This window comes from Schistocerca nitens, chromosome 4 (genome assembly GCF_023898315.1).
Source record: "Schistocerca nitens isolate TAMUIC-IGC-003100 chromosome 4, iqSchNite1.1, whole genome shotgun sequence".
NCBI lineage: Eukaryota > Metazoa > Arthropoda > Insecta > Orthoptera > Acrididae > Schistocerca > Schistocerca nitens.
Window position 1 is genome coordinate 935,970,551 of NC_064617.1, and position 21,413 is coordinate 935,991,963.

A 21,413-nucleotide genomic window follows, 5' to 3' on the forward strand; every position below is an offset into this window, starting at 1 on the left:
GATAACGACGCGAAATTTCGATTTGTTATTACAAATTTAAGGTTTTCATTTGACTCACCCTCGTAGTTCACTGTGACCTCAGCGTTAATTTGTGTAGAAGTTTCAGCGGTTGACAGTAGTAGGGTTAAGTTGGGTTGTTTCGGTGGTATTCTTCGGTGCGGTTTCAAGGTTAAGCTAAAAAGGGAAGTTTGGCCGTATATCTCTTCGATTTTACTTTCGCTGGCGTTATCGCCGACAGGTACAAATCTGGGCAGGGAAAGTATCGAAGAACGCGATCGTCGCGTCCGGTCGGAACGATTTGCGAGGTGGCTCGCGCCAGGCGGAAGGCCGGTTGCCACGGGAAACGATGTAACAACCCTCTCTCCAGCGCGTGCCGCCATATCGAATCCGTGACGTTCTCGGCGGCGTAAAAAAAGCGAAGAAATCGAGGCGCAAGCGCGTTTCGGGTATCGCCGAGGGAGCCCGCGGTGAGTGAGTAGTCTAGGGCTCGTTATACATATATATATAAGGCGGCGCGCGCGGCTCGCATGTCTGGCCGCTCGTTACTCTGCTCGGCATTAGCGGCGGCCTCGCGTGCGCCGGTCGCACACAATGGTACGAGTCACAACTTGCCCCGTTCCGTCATTAGTCCCTTTTTGCCTCGCAGCCGCCCATTAGTATAAACTTGCTCTTGCGTCATAATTGGCTGGCACCGGCTGGTATATAAATATGAGCGCTTCTCCTCCCCGCCCGCATCGGCAGTGTCTGCGACACTGTGCCTTCATCTCCACTGTGTCATCCGATCGGCGAGAGTGCGCGACCTGCAGCCATGGCTCTCTTCAGGAAGAAGGAGAAGAAAAAGAAGAAGAAGAACCCGGTTAGGCGCGATCTGGCGGCGGAGGCTGCGGTCCCGCGCGCCGGCTGCTCGCAGATGCTTCGGCCGCGCGAAAAACCGTGTCTGACCGGCTCGCTTATGTTTGTGTTGCGCAGGCGGGCGTCGGCAGGAGGATGGCCGGCAAGAAGGGGGCGATCGTGCAGCTGCAGGCGGAGATCAACACCGACGAGGAGTGGGACAAGATCCTGGCCAAGGAGGGCCTGCTCGGTGAGTACTCAGCTGCTCCGCCGGTCAGTAACAGGCACGACACAGCGGAAACATAACTAAAAGGCACGCTTATTATTACTTATTGAAGTGGTTTATTTTCACTTTAACTTAGTCACATCTCCGCTCTAGTGATTCAAGGCACTGTACTTGCTCCTAATGCTGAAACCCTCGCTTTCGGCATGACACACCTACCATGCCGGCCGGGGTGGCCGAGCGGTTCTAGACGCTACAGTATTTGTCTGTATTTCATTGTTCATATATAGTGAGTACATAAAATTTTGTAAATATAGCTGGATCACATACATACACTGCATTTACATATAATACTTCTTCCAGAAGACGAAAACTGAATTTCGGAAATTGTTTTCCACTGGCATGTTTATACCTTAAGGCTGGAAGCGGATTTGCTAGCCCATTTAAATGTGGGGTCTGGAAAATAGCTGTTCCAGTTTCTAATTTAGTCTGCACAACCTCTATTTCTCTTAAATTAAATATTGCAGGTAGATAGCTTCATGCTTAGTCTAATATTTCTACTTCTCCATCACGGTACAAAATGTCACTCCATCCGAATTTTTAAAAACAAGACATAGCCTGGCAACCCAAGCATATTTCAAAGCTGGCCAATGTGGCCGAGCAGTTCTAGGCGCTTCAGCCTGGAACCGCGCGACCGCTACGGTCGCAGGTTCGAATCCTGCCTCGGGCATGGATGTGTGTGATGCCCTTAGGTTAGTTAGGTTTAATTAGTTCTAAGTTCTAGGGGACTGATGACTTCAGATGTTAAGTCCCATAGTGCTCAGAGCCATTTGAACCAACACCCAGCATTCGATTACATTCCTTCGGCGTTCCAATTTATCTGTCTGAAACTTTGAATCAGCATCCCTTCCTAATAAATTTTGAGCTCAAAAAGTTGCGATTAGCTTTTTCCTTCAGAGATCTTGGGCATACACTTTTTCAGAAAAAGAAGACGATGCGGTTATGTTCTTAGAAATGCATTGAATTTGATTTTAAGACGCAGATCCCGTACTCCAGTAGTTAAATAACGTATTTTAATGTATTATGTACACTGCCGCAATGACATAACCCTGATTATGATTGCACATTTTCCATGTTACATATGCACTTTACATGTACCTACTGTGATTGTGCGAAACTCTTATTAGGACGCCATCACATCTTGCTTTTTCCCCACACCGATGGGTGGACTATAACGTACCGTAGATCAATAGAGCCAAGTGACTTCTTTTAAAAAGTATACCGATTAATGATTGAGATTTTTATTATTTTTTGAGTTTTTTTTACCAAGGCTAACACTCTTTCCAAGCCCTATTTTGTGTCATTTAAGTAATCCTTTACTGTATAGTATGCATTATTTAAGAGCTGTACTTTAACTGCCTGTTTAAACGTACCAAGTGTTGTGTGCTGTCCTTAGGTTAGTTAGGTTTAAGTAGTTCTAAGTTCTAGGGGACTGATGACCATATATGTTAAGTCCCATAGTGCTCAGAGCCATTTGAACCATTTTTTGAACGTACCAATCTTAAGGATCTTTAGCGTTATTGTTCTGGGGAAACAGCGTTAAAAAGTTAGACTAAAAGTTTCTAACTAAGAACAGTCGACGACGCATGGATGTTGTTAACATCTGACTCGGGCCGTGTCCGCTGTCGCGCGGCTCCGCTCAGCTTGCACAGTCATTGCCGCTCCCATCATTTAAATAATTTTTAAAAAAGACTTTTAAATTTTAACTACCGCTTTCACCAGATGACGGTATACTGGACGTGAATGGTGGGGAGTGGCTACAGGGCAATGTTCAACGTTACTATGTTATAAATAGCGTATATTGCCTGAGGATGCACCGATAAGTGGTGCGAAACCGGTCGCAGATTTAATAAAAATCATTCATACAGTCAGTGCGGAATTTTCTATGAAAAAAAGAAAATACTGGATTGTGTTTTTTCGTTTAGTTTTGTTCGATACATGTAAGTTAAGTCTGGCTCTTCTTCCTTTATCGTGAATACAGCCGTTAATGTAATAATTAGTAGTACTTTACTTTATGTCCATAATATATCGGTAGATGTGCTCATATGGTGCAGTTGTAACACCCAACTTTTTTAAACAGATTGTTGCTATGAGTTCTGCTGATGCATCAGCTCCATACTTAACAATCATATACAACCGTTCGCTCGACGAAAGATCCGTACCCAAAGACTCGATTGTTGCACAGGTCACATCAATCTTCAAGAAAGGTAGTAGGAGTAATCCACTAAATTACAAGCGCATATCGTTAACGTCGATATGCAGCAGGATTTTAGAACATATATTGTGTTCGAACATTATGAATTACCTCGAGGAAAAGGGTCTATTGACACACAGTCAACCTGGGTTTAGAAAACGTCTTTCTTGTGAAACACAACTAGCTCTTTATTCACATGAAGTGCTGAGTGCTATTGACAAGGGATTTCAGATCGATTCCGTATCTGGATTTCCGGAAGGCTTTTGACACTATACCATACAAGCGGCTCGTAGTGAAATTGCGTGCTTATGGAATATCGTCTCAGTAATGTGACTGGATCTGTCATTTCCTGTCAGAGAGGTCACAGTTCGTTGTAATTGACGGAAAGTCATCGAGTAAAACAGAAGTGATTTCAGGCGTTCCCCAAGGTAGTGTTATAGGCCCTTTGCTGTTCCTTCGACTAATAAAGTCATCAGAAGATCAAAACAAACTGCAAAACGATTTAGAAAAAATATCTGAATGGTGCGAAAAGTGGCAGTTGACCCTAAATAACGAAAAGTGTGAGGTCATCCTCATGAGTGCTAAAAGGAACTCGTTAAACTTCGATTACACGATAAGTCTAATCTAAAAGCCGTAAATTCAACTAAATACCTAGGAATTACAATTAGGAACAATTTAAATTGGAAGGAACACATAGTAAATGCTGTGGGGAAGGCTAAACAAAGACTGCGTTTTATTGGCAGGACATTTAGAGAATGTAACAGACCTACTAAGGAGACTGCCTACACTACGCTTGTCCGTCATCTTTTAGAATACTGTTGCGCAGTGTGGGATCCTTACCAGATAGGACTGACTGAGTACATCGAAAAAGTTCAAAGAAAGGCAGCACGTTTTATATTATCGCGAAATATGGGAGAGAGTGTCACAGAAATGATACAGGATTTGGGATGGACATCATTAAAAGAAAGGCGTTTTTCGTTGTGACGGAATTCCAATCACCAACTTTCTCCTCCGAATGCGAAAATATTTTGTTGACACCGACTTACATAGGGAGGAATGATCACAAAAATAAAATAAGGGAACTCAGTGCTCGTACGGAAAGATATAGGTGTTCATTCTTCCTGCGCGCTATACCAGATTGGAATAATAGAGAATTGTGAAGGTGGTTCGATGAACCCTCTGCCAGGCACTTAAATGTGATTTGCAGAGTATCCATGTAGATGTAGATGTAGATGTTGTCTGTAGTCGTTTAATGTTGCACCTTTCCTCCGTAGTTCGACTATTGTGGTTAGGGTCGGTTTCAGGACATTTTCCACACAAACGACTTAACGTTTCACACCCTTCACCTTTACCCCTTTTCATCCTCGTCAGTTTTCACTAGCAATTATGGTACGCACTGTACATGAATGTTGTTCCTCTCCAGTTAGCGCCCCGAACGGCCACTACTAATTGTGACACGTCCTGTACAGAAGTCTTACAGTTGCGGCACCTCCGGCAGCCCTCTCGGCTTGCCGTCATGGCTGGCAGCTTGTGCAGTTTGGGTCTTAAACCGGTCCTGATTCTCGCCGTGGTTAGGGCATCTGCGTTTGTCCAAATGCAAACAAATACACACTCAGCGATTGGTCGTTGTTCCCTGGGTGCTGCAGCGCCACGACAAATATACCCTATTTATGAATTTGGTATTTTGTTTGTCATTCTCTCACGAATGATATAATGAGGCATGCTGAAGCACTAAAAAGGTTTCAGTATTCTTGTTATTACTGTACCAAATATTTCAGCAATTTAGTTCTTGTTACAGATCTAACTGGCTAGTGGCGTGTTTACGGTTTCGTCGTTCATAGGGGGCTACCAAAATGTGTTTAGTTTAAAATATCGTAATTAAGAAATGTGGCTTTAAGACGAAAACAAAGACTAAGAATGAATTATTTCGCTATCACTTTATTCTTACAGTTTGTCTGCTAGATGCGACACACATAGAACATTTTTATATATTTGGAAATCTGATTCATAAGCTTTGCTCAAGAGAAAATCTTGTTTTTTTTACTATTATTTTATTTTGGAATTGAGGGCAGATAAGTCACAGCTGGAAGCATATCGTGCGCTGTGCAGGGCACAATATTATTTCAAGCTAATAGTCAGCAACGATATGTATTGTATTTTTATTCGAATCCTATATTTGAAAACAATTCCCAAAGAGGGATCCAAAGTTGCAGGTCCTTTATTGCAAGACGATGAACAGCAACAATTTCTGGAACAAACGTTACTTTAATTATTTCGAATCTTGATTAAAGAATTGAGAAAAATCCAATGTTAAGATAGGTTTATTTCTAAACGTAGACAAATTAAATATACAGGATGACGCACCTAACTCTGCCACCTCAAATATCTCTGGAACAACAATAGATATTGAAAAACGGTTTTCACCATCATGAACGTAAGGCAGGGGCTTAGGAAACCATTTACTATGCGAAATTTTAAAACGTAAACAAAGACTATTTGCCACACAAACTCGTGCATTTTTAAATGGACACCCCATATTATTCCGTATGCAATCAATAGCACGAAAAATCACAAAAATAATGGCGTTGGGTGCATCGCAATACGTCAGTTACATCCCGAGAGATTGCGAAGCGAAGTTGACGCTTGAAATAAATGAAGCGCACAGTTAGCGCACGTCCTGAGACTCAAGCGTGTACCTCACGCTGCCGGTAATCGTGATGTGATTGACGTACTACGTCAGTGGATTGTTCATATATGGTGTGGTATTGCATAACAACACATAATTGGCCCATATGTCATTGATGGCACTCCTAAAGGGGGATAGTTTAGCCCCTTCTTGAGCTGTACCTTACTTGAACCGTTTCACCTTTTATAATGTGTCAAATACTGTGGTATCAGAATGATGGATGTTGGGTTGGGTTGTTTTGGGGAAGGAGACCAGACAGCGAGGTCATCGGTCTCATCGGATTAGGGAAGGATGGGGAAGGAAGTCGGCCGTGCCCTTTCAAAGGAACCATCCTGACATTTGCCTGGAGCGATTTAGGGAAATCACGGAAAACCTAAATCAAGATGGCCGGACGCGGGATTGAACCGTAGTCCTCCCGAACGCGAGTCCAGTGTCTAACCACTGCGCCACCTCGCTAGGTATGATGCATGTCCTGCGCATAATGTTTATTGTTGCGAAATGACAACTAGAGGTACAATTAGTGGTAACACACTTGGTTTCAAGTTTCTAATCGTCATAATTTCTGAAATATGTGGCTTGTAAAGGATAGCAACGGCGTCACAGTTTCTGACGTAATGCATCGCAATTAATACTGTGCTCAGAGCAGGGGTTGCTTGCACCGGCGCCTGTATCCTGCCGTGAACTCACCAATATCACCACGGCACGCTCTACCTGCAGTGTACATGTGTCGCCTAATCTTGTCTGCTGAACTGCTCTCATACTGTAACGTAATTCACATACGTTGCCACATTAAAACCTGTTTTCTTGTGGCTTGTTACATTTGCCGCCATCTACTCGATATGCCGGCCTTCAGTAATGAAGAAAGACTAGATATTATTTTAATGTATGGCGAATGTCACAGAAATGCAACCGCAGCTGTGACACTGTATGCTGAACGCTACCCCGATCGGCGGTGTCCGTCACGTCGAATCATTGGCAGCATCTGCAAGAGACTCACGAAAACAGGAAGTTGGGCTCCCACAAAACGTCGACGTACAACGCCAGCGACTGGCAATGGAAACGGAATTGCTGTTCTGGCTGCTGTAGCGTACAATCCTCAGGTGGGTGTACGAGAAATTGCACGAGGTGTAGCAATACGCCACAATAGTGTGTGCAGAATCTTGCATCGGCATCGGTTTCATCCGTTCCATATCTCACTGCACCAAGAACTGTACGGGAATGACATTGAATCCCGCATTGCATTTTCTCGTTTTGCACTGCAGCTGTTGGAAGGTAATCCAGTATTCCTAAGCAATACGTTTTTACGGACGAGGCTTCATTTATAAATCATCGTAATGTGAATCTGCGGAACATGCACTACTGGTCCGTGCAAAATCCCCACTGGATTCGCGAAGTTGCTCATCAACGGCAGTGGAGTGTCAGTGTTTGGTGCGGTATCATTTCTAACTTTATTGTAGGTCCCTATTTTTACCGCGGAACATTGAATGGACAGCTATATGCATCATTTCCTAAACACACACTAGCGCTCCTCATGGAGGATCTAGGTTTGGAAACTCGTCTGTCGATGTGGTTCCAACATGATGGATGTCCCGCACACAATGCAAAAGTTGCCAGAGACGTTCTAGATGCGACATTTGCAAATAGGTGGATGGGGCGGGGAGGTACTGTGCGATGGCCAGCACGGTCCCCCGACTTCGCCCCATTAGACTTCTTTGTCAGGGGCGCAATGCTAGACAGAGTGTATCAAGATCTCCAAACGACAGTAGAGGATATGCAACATCATATTACTGCGGCGTGTGCGGCAATATCTGTAGAAACTTTACAATCTGTGCAACAGTCTCTCGTTACCCGTCTGCAAACGTGTATTGATGCAAATGGAGGGCACTTCGGGCATATGTTGACGTGACACAGTTTCCTTGGTCAAGATGTGGGTGTATTTTCTATGCTGGATGTAATGCACAACAATACAGTTTCTGTGGGCGACAGGGCACTAGTAAATGTGTTTAGCAAAGATAATTCAACTGTATTATCTCTATTCGTAGCTCTAGTTGTCATTTCGCTACAATAAACATACATTTACAATTTGAAAAAAGTACCTTTGTGTTGGGCGAGTTACTTGTTTATTTTTGTGGATTGTGCATACCTTCCCATTGTGTGAGCCCCTGACACAGGCAGCGTGAGGTGCACGCTTGAGTTTCAGTCAGTTTTCCTTGAATGTCAAAAATTGTTTTCTGGTCATACGACATTAATTACTAACTGTGCGCTTCATTTATTTCAAGCGTCAACTTCGCTTCGCAATTTCTCGGAATGTAATCGACGTATTTCGGTGCAACCAACGCTATCATTTCTGTGATTTTTCATGCTATTGATTGCATACGAAATAATAGGGGGTGTCCATTTAAAAATACACGAATTGTTTACGTTTCAAAATTTCGCATAGTATTTGGTTTCCTAAGCCCCTGCCGCACGTTCATGCTGGTGAAAACCGTTTTTGAATATCTATTGTTGTTCCAGAGATATTTGAGATGGCAGAGTTAGGTGACACAGCTTGTATAGCACGTCGCACTTTGTGCAATTGCAGTGGAATTCTTCTTCTACCAATAAACAGTTACTTTGACCAACGCAAAACACATTAATTACTGTCATGAGATATTACGAAGCCACAAATGGAACCAAGGATCATAAGGGAATTAATATTTCTAGTACTATTTTGTGACTACAACCTTCACATTTAAGGTCAGTCAGTTTTCCTTGAATGTCAAAAATTGTTTTCTGGTCATACGACATTAATTACTATGAATGAAGTTCATCCTAAGGATAGGATAAGGTTCATAGGTGTCAGTCACGTTTGTTTTCTCATGAGGCACACATATATCTATTTTGTAAGTTTATTAGATACGTCAATAATTCAGTTCCGTGATGGATTAATATTTCAACAATACACATGTGATTATCAAAGTTTTCTCTTGACGAGTAAATAATTATTACTTGACAGTATATTTTCTTCATTATTGCTGCGATCGAATGAAAAGTTACATGCCGGCCACGATGGTCTCGCGGTTCTAGGCGCTCAGTCCGGAACCGCGCGACTGCTACGGTCGCAGGTTCGAATCCTGCCTCGGGCATGGATGTGTGTGATGTCCTTAGGTTAGTTAGGTTTAAGTAGTTCTAAGTTCTAGGGGACTGATGACCACAGATGTTAAGTCCCATAGTGCTCAGAGCCATTTGAACCATTTGAAAAGTTACATCCGTTTAGCATGACACAGGCTTTGACATAGAGTTTACAGTATTTGGCTACGACTACTTTCCCAAAATTGATTTAGCCTACTCTAGCGCCTAGTGTTCATTTCAGAAGGTTAGGAATCTTGCAGAATTCGATGAAATTTAACTGATGTTTCCCTATTCAGACAAGTCTCGTGGGAAACGAAGGGAAACCACGAGAGAAACTTCCAATCTTTGTTTACATCATGTTAGATTATTTGGAATATTACGTTAAAATTTTCAGAATATGGTTTGCTTTGAATATATTACATAAAATACACGCCGGTTGGTTCAGTTCAGTTCGTGTCACATATAAATGGTTTTTCACAGAATACGTCATATTTGTTTTCGTGTTATTGCAATTAACGGTTCAGACAATAGAAACATGTACTACAACAGTGACTTCAACAGTTGGTTCGATTAAAGTTTCCTTCATTGTGTGGGTGGAGGAAAATACTTTACAAACGACAATATCATTTGCAAGGAATAGTAATTCGTTGAAATAAATTCATCGCTGTGATCGCAAAATGGTTCAAATGACTCTGAGCACTATGGGACTTAACATCTGAGGTCATCAGTCCCCTAGAACTTAGAACTACTTAAACCTAACTAACCTAAGGACATCACACACATCCATGCCCGAGGCAGGATTCGAACCTGCGACCGTATCAGTCGCGCGGTTCCGGACTGAAGCGCCTAGAACCGCTCGGCCACCGCGGCCGGCCCTGTGATCGCAGATCAGATTGCAATCGTGACGTCGTCGTGACGTCAGCAAGAATGACGGAAAGGATGGCAGTGGAGCAAGGGGAGGGCTGGTCATGGAAGTCCTTCTTAATATCTGCCAGGATTAGGTTTGCCAGATTACCGAACACTGGCTGGCGAAAGGATTTACTGAGCAAAGGCCTGAGGCTGAACACTATAAAAAAACTTAGTAAACATAAAAATTATATTTATTATAGCTAGTTGCAGGTTTGAACAGATTTTTATTATCTTTAATTTTTTGGGTAAAAGTAGTTGCATTTTGATAACTTCAAATTGTAACCCATGAATAATTCTGCTTTTATGATATCGACATTCAATTTGTGCCTAGTGTCAGACCATAAATGATTCGTGTGACTGAAGACTCTTTCCATACAGAATTGGTGCATGGAACTGCCTTTATCCTTTTGATAGTTTTTTATGTTAGGCGCTTCTTTTCTGTTTAAGAACGTTTTCCATGAAAAAAATTTGAGGACGTAGAAGCCCGACTTTGTAATTGTTCCAAATTTTTATTCAGTATACAGATCTCTGATAAAATTTCTGTACCAATGTCTTCATCCACACGCTTCATCTTTGATGCTTGTATATATTTTTCATATGTAGGAGTTACTTCACCTACATCCACATAACTGAAAATCTTAAACAGTCAGATCACTTTTTAAGATAATCGTCGACCCTTTGGAAGGCTATGAAGGCTTCATTCTTGAATTCATTCCTCTCAATTTCACTAGTTTTAAAATTTCGTGGTTAGTTGCTCCGAAGATACAATTGTTCTTACGTGATTCAGTACCCTAATTTAATGTGACCATAACGTTATTTAATTATAAGGGATTTATATATTCAGATTCAAGAAATTTATAGGTTTCTGAAACAACTTTAATAAATTATGTACAAAATAAACATAGCACTCTGGCATCCCCTTTCTTCATTAGCGACAAAAAACCAAATAACCTTATTGCACTCATTGTCACCCTCAAGGCGGAAATGCAGTAATCACCCAGAACATTTGATCTCCAATCTACCGTCTATACAGGGTGTTACAAAAAGGTACGGCCAAACTTTCAGGAAACATTCGTCATACTCAAAGAAAGAAAATATGTTATGTGGACATGTGTCCGGAAACGCTTACTTTCCATGTTAGAGCTCATTTTATTACTTCTCTTCAAATCACATTAATCATGGAATGGAAACACACAGCAACAGAACGTACCAGCGTGACTTCAAACACTTTGTTACAGGAAATGTTCAAAATGTCCTCCGTTAGCGAGGAAACATGCATCCACCCTCCGTCGCATGGAATCCCTGATACGCTGATGCAGCCCTGGAGAATGGCGTATTGTATCACAGCCTTCCACAATACGAGCACGAAGAGTCTCTACATTTTGTACCAGGGTTGCGTAGACAAGAGTTTTCAAATGCCCCCATAAATGAAAGTCAAGAGGGTTGAGGTCAGGAGAGCGTGGAGGCCATGGAATTGGTCCGCCTCTACCAATCCATCGGTCACCGAATCTGTTGTTGAGAAGCGTACGAACACTTCGACTGAAATGTGCAGGAGCTCCGTCGTGCATGAACCACATGTTGTGTCGTACTTGTAAAGGCACATGTTCTAGCAGCACAGGTAGAGTATCCCGTGAATAGAAGAAGTACAGTACATACTGACGAAACTAAAATGAGCTCTAACATTGAAATTAAGCGTTTCCGGACACATGTCCATATAACATCTTTTCTTTATTTGTGTGTGAGGAATGTTTCCTGAAAGTTTGGCCATACCTTTTTGTAATACCCTGTATAAACCCGCCCAGGCGATAGGAGCGTCACATGGCGAGGAATGACTGCTAGTCAGACACACGCACGGTGCATGTAGTATCAGTGAGCGTGCTGTCCGTGTGTAGAAAGGGGAAGGCGCGCAATCTACCTGAGATTGACCGATTTCGGAAACCGCACGACTTGTCGGGTGTTCGAGGAGTGCTGTGGAGAGTGTCTTCAACAAGAGGTGAAACCAACGTGAAACCACGCCCAGACTTCGTAAGGTTCGGCGGCCATCCCTTATTATGTCCGCCCGGTTGGCCGTGCTGTCTAACGCACGGCTTTCCGGGCGGGAAGGAGCGCCTGGTCCCCGGCATGAATCCGTCCGGCGGGTTTGTGTCGAGGTCCGGTGAACCGGCCAGTCTGTGGATGATTTTTAGGCGGTATTCCATCTGCCTCGGCAAATGCGGGCTGGTTCCCCTTATTCTGCCTCAGTTACACTATGTCGGCAATTGCTGCGCAAACAAATTCTCCACGTACGCGTACACCACCATTACTCTACCACGCAAACATAGCGGTTACACTCGTCTGGTGTGAGACGTTCCCTGGGGGGTCCACCGGGGGCCGAACTGCACAATTACCCTGGGTTCGGTGTGGGGCGGCGGAGGGGTGAAGTGGACTGCGATAGTCATCGTGGGGTTGTGGACCACTGCGGCTGCGGCGGGGACGGATCCTCTCCGTCGTTTCTAGGTCCCAAGTTAACATACAATACAATACAATCCCTTATTATTGATGTCGGACGTCGTACGCAGGGCAACCTGGTAACACAGGACAGACGGAGAAATGTGGAGGAACTAACACCACACTTTAATGCTGGGCAGAGTACAAGTTTGTCTGAACACACAGTGCTCCGAACGCTCCTAACTATGGGCCTCTGCAGCCGACGGCCCATGCATGTGCCAATGTTAACACCACGACATCGGCAACTACGACTGCAATCGGCACGTGACCGTCGGCACTGGACGTTGGCGCAGAGGCAGAGCGTTGCATGTCCTGATAAATCGGGACACCTTCAGCATGCCGATGGGAGGGCGCGAATCCGTCGCCTTCCAGGCAGACAGCTCCTTGACGCTCGTACTGTGGGACGGAGACAAGCTGTCGGCGGCTCCGTTATGCCCTGGGGACCATTCGTTTGCCCAAATGGAGCTCGTGTGAGGCAACATGTCGGCCAAAGAGTATTGTACACTGCTTCCAGACCATGTACATCCCTCACGAAAATAATGTTTCCCGACGGGAGTGGCATTTTTTAACGAGATAATGCGCCATGTCACACGGACAGGAGTGTAATGGAGTGGTTCGAGGAACTCGGTGGTGAGTTGCAATTGATGCGCTGGCCCCCCAACCCGCCAGGTCTGAACCCGATCGAATACATCTGGGACGTGATTGAACGTGGTGTCAGAGCTCAGTGGTGACGCGTCATGGCGTGGAAACAGTGAGGCCTTGGTAGGTCGCTAGGGGAAGTTAGCATTGCATCTGCACACAAAAGTCACTCAGTTCCCGTAAATTCCGGGGAGGGGGGTGCATTAGGTGACGTGTGTGTGCAGATGTGTTGCCAAGTCCCTCCAGTGACCTACCACGGCCTCAATGCTTCCATGCCCGACCCGTCGCTGCTGTTATCCATGACAAACGCGGACATACCGGCTGGTAGGTAGGCGATCGTAATATTTTAGCTGATCAGTGTACGTTCTGATCGCTTTCCAATCACGCAAAAGCCCCTTCACAGTCGGCAGTAAAGTTGCCCACCTAAATGATATATGGCGTAGCACGGCACGATAATCTTGATTAATCAAACCAAACCATTTTATGCACCTCCACTGTTTTAGCCCTGATAGAATATTCACCAGTAACTTTTACTGTAAGACTTTCAACATCGAAAGATAATAATTACATGCAGAGTTTTGGTGTAGTATGCTTTCAAACGTCCCCTTAGAAAAATTTGTACATGACTGTGCTTAAACTGACACACAATATTTTTAGCGCAACGCAATCTGACTTTCAAAAATCCCTACAAAAGAATGGCCCTGACTAACATTAACCTATACCTTTCACAAATCACTTACCTCACAAAAATCTTCGTTACTCGAACTACTGCAATACAGCGAGCGCCACTACTGCCAGCTAAATAAAAGATTCAAACTATGGAAGGCACTAGCTACTGATAGGCATAGTTAGCAAATGAAAGATTTTAATAGAGAACAAACAATGTATTTACCTTAATAGTCATAATATATATAGCAGTTCATGACATCCAGTCTTACAAATTTCAAAACTCCGCCATCTCTCTCCCCACATCCACCACTGCTGGCGGCTCACCTCCAACTGTGCAACAATACGCGCTGTTAACAGCCAACTGCCCAACACTACAATGTCAGACAACAATGCAAACTAGCCACAGACTGCACACAGCACAGCCAGTGATTTTCATACAGAGCGCTACGTGGCGTTACCAATAAGAAAACAGAAACAGCCTACTTACATAGCCCCCATGCTCCCCACAAAAAAATTTACAAATTGTTTTGGGCACTGGCCAATACATATTTGTTAAAAATTTTTTCACAATTACAGTAACAAAGAAATCAAATGCACACACTTATTGATATAATGTTGGTCAAATGCTAAAATTTTCTCACAGTCCGTAAAGACAATCCTGATCATTCATCATAATAGTAATTACAGTTTTTTCACAAAGTCTCATTAGTAATAGAAATTGCACACAGAAGTAGTGGATTTACATGCAGTCTTGAAGAAGTAGCGGTGTCCTTCAAACGGCAAGACAGTGCTGACTCTCGACATGCAGACAGGTAATGGGCCACAACAGAGCAAACCCACAGCAGAGTCAGTCCAAGTTCAAGAATATTGGTAGGTAGGTCATCACAGAGTAGAGCCACTGTAGTCCTGGTAGAGATTGTGGTATTGGTGCGCCACCAGAGGTGCAGACCCAATGCAGTCCTTGTAGAAATAATGGTATTGGTGGGTCATCAAAGGTGCAGACCCACTGCAGTCCTTGTAGAAATAATGGTATTGGTGGGTCATCAAAGGTGCAGACCCACTGTAGTCCTTGTAGAGACGGCCAGCAGCCATCTATTGCGACTGTGCAGGTGCACAATCACCATCGAAGAGTCTTGCGGACAATATAGCAAGTCCATAAACCACCACTTGTGCACTCACAAAGTTGTTTTTTTTTTTTTTTTTGTCCTTAGAACGAGCAATGCTGTTAACCAGTCCCTTGCTGAATTATTAACACACACGCAAACACTATCAGTCCCTACTTCTCACATATTGTCCATATAATATGACCAACAGAAATGTGTGCAGTGAAATGTAACTTACAAGTTACTTAATTCGATGAACTGGTGTCAATTACAATATTATAACATAAGAATACAATAACAAAGGTACAAAATACATCATTAAAAACATAATAATACAGATAACATTTGTAGTAATAGGGGCTTTACAAAAGAATAGGAATAAACATGTACATCAGTGTTACAAGAATTATTACATAAGTACATATATAAAATAATGAGAGTAGTTTTCGAAACATTAATTTGACACATGAGCATTAAAACAGAACAGAATAAATAATGTCCAAACATCTTTACAAAGAAAATGGCTTAGTATTTGAAAAATTCTACAACATAAATCTTATTAGCTAAACAAATAAAGACAGGAAAAAGACAAATTCACATAGTGTAATAACACAAAAATACAGCACAGGGTTTGTTTTCAGTGTAACATTTGGTACTGCAGTCCAACCCAAAACGTCATTCCATAGATCTTTCATCTTATCTCAACATTTGTTTCCACCAAAAAAATCCTATCCAAGCATGCTTTCTGTATATATATATATATGTTCACATATTTCTTACCTCATTATTTATTTTCCATTATCTTACCTCATCATTTATTTCCAAGAAAATCCTACCTAAACCTGTTGTCCCTAAACCCTAATTTTTGTTCATATCCTCTTTCAAAATCCTTTTTTGGCCCAACCATTTTCTTATAGCTTCTCAATGCATTTCATCCAATTCATCACAACTCGTTCTCATATATAGTCTACCCCCTCTTAAGCTAACTTAAATCTACTGAGCTCAGATGCTAAACTAAGGGACGAGATAATGCAGCAGCGCAAAACAATTAACACAAACAGCAATGACAAAAAAAATGAAAATTGGCAAAGCAAGCTACAGTAAATCTAAATTACGAAGCAATGCAACATTACAACTAATATGAGCCAATGTGCAGCAAACAAGAAAAATAAATCCGTAGTAAAACTGGCTTAACAGAGTAATACAAAGTCAAATTCAGTAACACTTTGCCTGGCAAACAGCCGCAGCAAATGCAATAACTTTTATCTAAACATGACAAAGCTCAATCAGAAAAAATATTACAGTAAAAATGGCCATGTTTAATACCTATGTCACATCTTAACACTAGAGTGATGCATCACAAAAACTTACTCTGCAAGAAAGTTATTTATGCAATTCCTGTGAAGGGAAATGTCTATTTGTGCTCTCTTTTCTAAGAAAGTGTATGAGAAACGTATTCTTTACTGGGTCTGTAGACAGAAAATAGTGATATTAGTACATCTATTAAATTTTATTTTAACCAATGCTGCAGTGCAGCTAGAAACTAGATATTAAACAAAATAGGCAAAGCAAGGCGTGAAACGTCATTCGCTAGCCATAAGGCATTTCATAATGCAGTAAACAATCTTCCAACTAGCAAGACAATAGACGTGAAATGTTTCTCATCATTTCATTTCAGTAAATGTCATAAATTAAGAGCTCCACAGTGTAATTATATGTTTTCAAGTTTGAGTGTGTCGTAATTGCGATGCTTTCTACAAAGAAATGTCAATAGCAAGGATAATGGCCACCTTTTTTCTCCACCTGTGCCTCTGAAAGGCACACACTAATGGCTTTTTTCCAGGTGACTGTCGTTCGGAAGGGCCTCCACGGCACATTATGTGAAGGTCATCTACCTTCTTTACTGAAATATTTACGGCAGCAGTTTCCACTACAGTGACAGTCTCATATAAAAAAAAAAATCAAAGGTTAGAAATTTACGTTAGAAGTGTGTAGAAACAAAATCTCATATATAACAGTGTCCAAAAAATTTTCGCCGGCATTGTGATACATTCACGCATTTACACACATTTCGTAACTCTTAAAGTACGATTCTTGGTTTCCAACATCCTTTTTCACAAGTCAGAGTCCCTAACCACTCAGCTGGCCGAAGTGGCCGTGCGGTTAAAGGCGCTGCAATCTGGAACCGCGAGACCGCTACGGTCGCAGGTTCGAATCCTGCCTCGGGCATGGATGTTTGTGATGTCCTTAGGTTAGTTAGGTTTAACTAGTTCTAAGTTCTAGGGGACTAATGACCTCAGCAGTTGAGTCCCATAGTGCTCAGAGCCATTTGAACCATTTGAACCCTAACCACTACTCCTTATTCCTTACCTTATTTCACATATACATATTCATCAACACGTCTTCAATATTTCATCATAATAAATACATAGCATAATCAGATTCCTCATATAGCATCATCTCATTGATCATAAATATACCTCAACAGCATAATACACATCGTTGTCGTAATAATAACATCATAACAGACCAATCACATCTCAAAATCGTCGTAGCTTTCTAAATATTTTGAAACCTAAAAAAAATTCTCTGCTCATTTCAAAAGTGTTATCTACCTCAAACGTACTTTAAAATCATGCTCCCTTACCAAATATATCATTCAAAGCTCTCATAGTATCACAATGGTTCCAAAAAAATATGAACAGTTCACAAAGTACAGACAAAATACAATTTCATAAGTGTGAAGTTACCCAACTGTGTAATTGCGTAAACATGTGTCACTGATCTAGTAAAAAAAATGTTTATCTTTCAGTTAAATGATCAGATAGCTGTGTAATTTGTGTGTTAGAGAAATATGGTACCGGTGTGTAAAATTGTATAAGCAAATACCATATTAGCTAGGGCTCCTTGTGCTTGCCAAACACATGGTACACAAAGTAGGCATGTACCCCCCTGGGGATTAATGTAATTATACCCTCAGGTGTTACAGATTATAGCAATGGAATGAAATGTATCACGGAAAACTTTCTTTGTAATTCAAAAATCTTTAAAAATAAATGTTTAAGTACAAAATTAATCACTCAAATACGTGTACTGTAGCGCTAAACTGTGCGTCTTGTTGTAAGATAATCTCTGTGGAAGTGTCGTAGTTATCGTCCTCTGTAAGCAAAGTTCTGCTGAAATCAATGTACTTACCTCATCATAAACAAAAGTGAAATGCTTTGCGTATAGATATCGTAGTTATTATGCTTATTGCCGTGATGAAGAAAGTACTGTACTGTAACGTATTGTTGTGCTACAGAAAAGGCTGTCTCATTGTAGCTATACCACAAAAGTTACTACTAAAACATGTTTTACTTTCCAGAATAATGCAGAAAAACTGTGCAGATATAAAACAGAAGCACTGAAAAAGCAACATTGTAAATTGTCACTCATTAGTAGCGTCGTGATAAAATCGTGTGGCTGTCACATAAACTAACCACTGTGTCATCTGGTATCTCACAGAAAGTACTTTAAATCCAGAATGTATTTTCAAGTAAACCAAAATGTTGCATTAAAATCTCATTAGCAGTACCGGTACATGTTCTAAGTATGTGAGCCTTATGGTTGTTACGTAATTGTGCCACTAACAAGCAAGAATGTACACACACAATAACACTGTGTCGTCTGTTCACTATAACAATGCATTCGTAATTACTGTCTAAATAAGTTGCCCAGGTTCTTGACTGGATATTTAACTTCAAACATTGTTGCATATTAACAGATTCTAAGTCTGACAAAGCATACTAGTAATGTAAAGTGAAAAGTTATATGACAAAGACAAAGTTAAAAAGCAGATTATCTTTCAATAAACGGTTTTACATGTGAAATGTGGTGCAATCCTTTACTCTTCCTAGTACGCAGAGGTTCAACTTGAACGGAATTATCATGCGGTATACGTCGGTGAGGAATGCTAAAATTTTTCTCAAGGTTAGCGTCTATGTTATTTTTCTCTGAGCCAGCCGGCGCACGCGGCTGCCTGCGGTGCGAGTCATTGTCTGTTCCTTTGTAGGCGTGCATCGTTATTGGGATTAGGAGATCTAACGTCTACAAATTCACCTTGACGAGAAGGCCCTGCTCTGTTTGAATCCCGCCAGTTCTGATGCAATTCAGGTCTGTCGTTACGATCATATCGTCTGTCGTCATGTCGGTAGATGCTATAGTTTCTTTCTTGTCGGTCACGTGGTGGAGAATTTCTCCCTGAATCGTAACTGCGCGTGGACCTTTGCATCTAAAGTTATTCTTTCTCCCTTGATAATAATTATTTTGGTTCCCATATTGTCTGTTTCTCTGATTGTCTCTGTGATAGTCATTACTGCGGAGAGGTGATCTTTCCCTGTAATTATTACTACTCTGCCAATGGTTATCATACGGGTGGTGTCTGTTTTGGTCACGATTTACGTTGTTATGTATTATTTCTTTCATCGCGGAATTGTGACAGATGTGACCTGTAATTGTTGTGCTCCTGTTTTCGCGTTCCGCGATTGTCAGTGTCAATTTCCAGTTCTTGTAACAGTCCCTGAAAAGCTTCAATGTCGTCTTTGCAACGTCCTGCCAAAATAATATGTCGTAAATGTTCAGGCAATTTCGTTAAGCAAATGCGGATGAGTTCTGAGGGGCTGTATGGGTTTGACAGGTACTGATTCTTGTGCAACATGTCTTCAAAATACACTCCTGGAAATGGAAAAAAGAACACATTGGCACCGGTGTGTCAGACCCACCATACTTGCTCCGGACACTGCGAGAGGGCTGTACAAGCAATGATCACACGCACGGCACAGCGGACACACCAGGAACCGCGGTGTTGGCCGTCGAATGGCGCTAGCTGCGCAGCATTTGTGCGCCGCCGCCGTCAGTGTCAGCCAGTTTGCCGTGGCATACGGAGCTCCATCGCAGTCTTTAACACTGGTAGCATGCCGCGACAGCGTGGACGTGAACCGTATGTGCAGTTGACGGACTTTGAGCGAGGGCGTATAGTGGGCATGCGGGAGGCCGGGTGGACGTACCGCCGAATTGCTCAACACGTGGGGCGTGAGGTCTCCACAGTACATCGATGTTGTCGCCAGTGGTCGGCGGAAGGTGCACGTGCCCGTCGACCTGGGACCGGACCGCAGCGACGCACGGATGCACGCCAAGACCGTAGGATCCTACGCAGTGCCGTAGGGGACCGCACCGCCACTTCCCGGCAAATTAGGGACACTGTTGCTCCTGGGGTATCGGCGAGGACCATTCGCAACCGTCTCCATGAAGCTGGGCTACGGTCCCACACACCGTTAGGCCGTCTTCCGCTCACGCCCCAACATCGTGCAGCCCGCCTCCAGTGGTGTCGCGACAGGCGTGAATGGAGGGACGAATGGAGACGTGTCGTCTTCAGCGATGAGAGTCGCTTCTGCCTTGGTGCCAATGATGGTCGTATGCGTGTTTGGCGCAGTGCAGGTGAGCGCCACAATCAGGACTGCATACGACCGAGGCACACAGGGCCAACACCCGGCATCATGGTGTGGGGAGCGATCTCCTACACTGGCCGTACACCACTGGTGATCGTTGAGGGGACACTGAATAGTGCACGGTACATCCAAACCGTCATCGAACCCATCGTTCTACCATTCCTAGACCGGCAAGGGAACTTGCTGTTCCAACAGGACAATGCACGTCCGCATGTATCCCATGCCACCCAACGTGCTCTAGAAGGTGTAAGTCAACTACCCTGGCCAGCAAGATCTCCGGATCTGTCCCCCATTGAGCATGTTTGGGACTGGATGAAGCGTCGTGTCACGCGGTCTGCACGTCCAGCACGAACGCTGGTCCAACTGAGGCGCCAGGTGGAAATGGCATGGCAAGCCGTTCCACAGGACTACATCCAGCATCTCTACGATCGTCTCCATGGGAGAATAGCAGCCTGCATTGCTGCGAAAGGTGGATATACACTGTACTAGTGCCGACGTTGTGCATGCTCTGTTGCCTGTGTCTATGTGCCTGTGGTTCTGTCAGTGTGATCATGTGATGTATCTGACCCCAGGAATGTGTCAATAAAGTTTCCCCTTCCTGGGACAATGAATTCACGGTGTTCTTATTTCAGTTTCCAGGAGTGTATTTCACAAGACTGGAAAATTCAGATTGTTCGAAATGTTTCATCATTATGATGCTATATTTTACTCGGTCTTGTGTGGCTTGAGACCAATATGCTGAGAGGAAGGCATGGTAAAATTCTCCTTCACTGTGATAACCGTGAATGACCGATCGCATTCTTTCAGCTGGTTCATTCTCTAAGTAGCCACACATAAATTCTAATCTGTGCTGCAATGACCAGTTGGGAGGAAAACAATGAGAGAATTGATGAAGCCATGCTCGTGGATGAATGTTGTTGTCAGAATTCTTAAATGTTTTGAATTTACGTGTAGTAAAGAACAGCTTATAGTCAAAATCATCGTGTCGGCGAGTCGCACATCGCTAACTGTTACT

At 42.9% G+C, this 21,413-nt stretch overlaps 1 protein-coding gene across 1 annotated transcript in view; it reads left to right on the forward strand.

Annotated features, from left to right (window-relative positions):
* The first annotated feature begins 748 nt into the window (after window positions 1–748).
* Window positions 749–21,413, forward strand: part of LOC126252693 (uncharacterized) — a 191,561-nt gene continuing 170,896 nt past the window's right edge. The window contains exons 1-2 of the mRNA XM_049953597.1: window positions 749–856; window positions 970–1,081. Of these exons, the coding sequence (XP_049809554.1) occupies window positions 809–856; window positions 970–1,081 (160 nt within the window). The 5' untranslated portion in view covers window positions 749–808. The remainder of the gene's footprint in view (window positions 857–969; window positions 1,082–21,413) is intronic.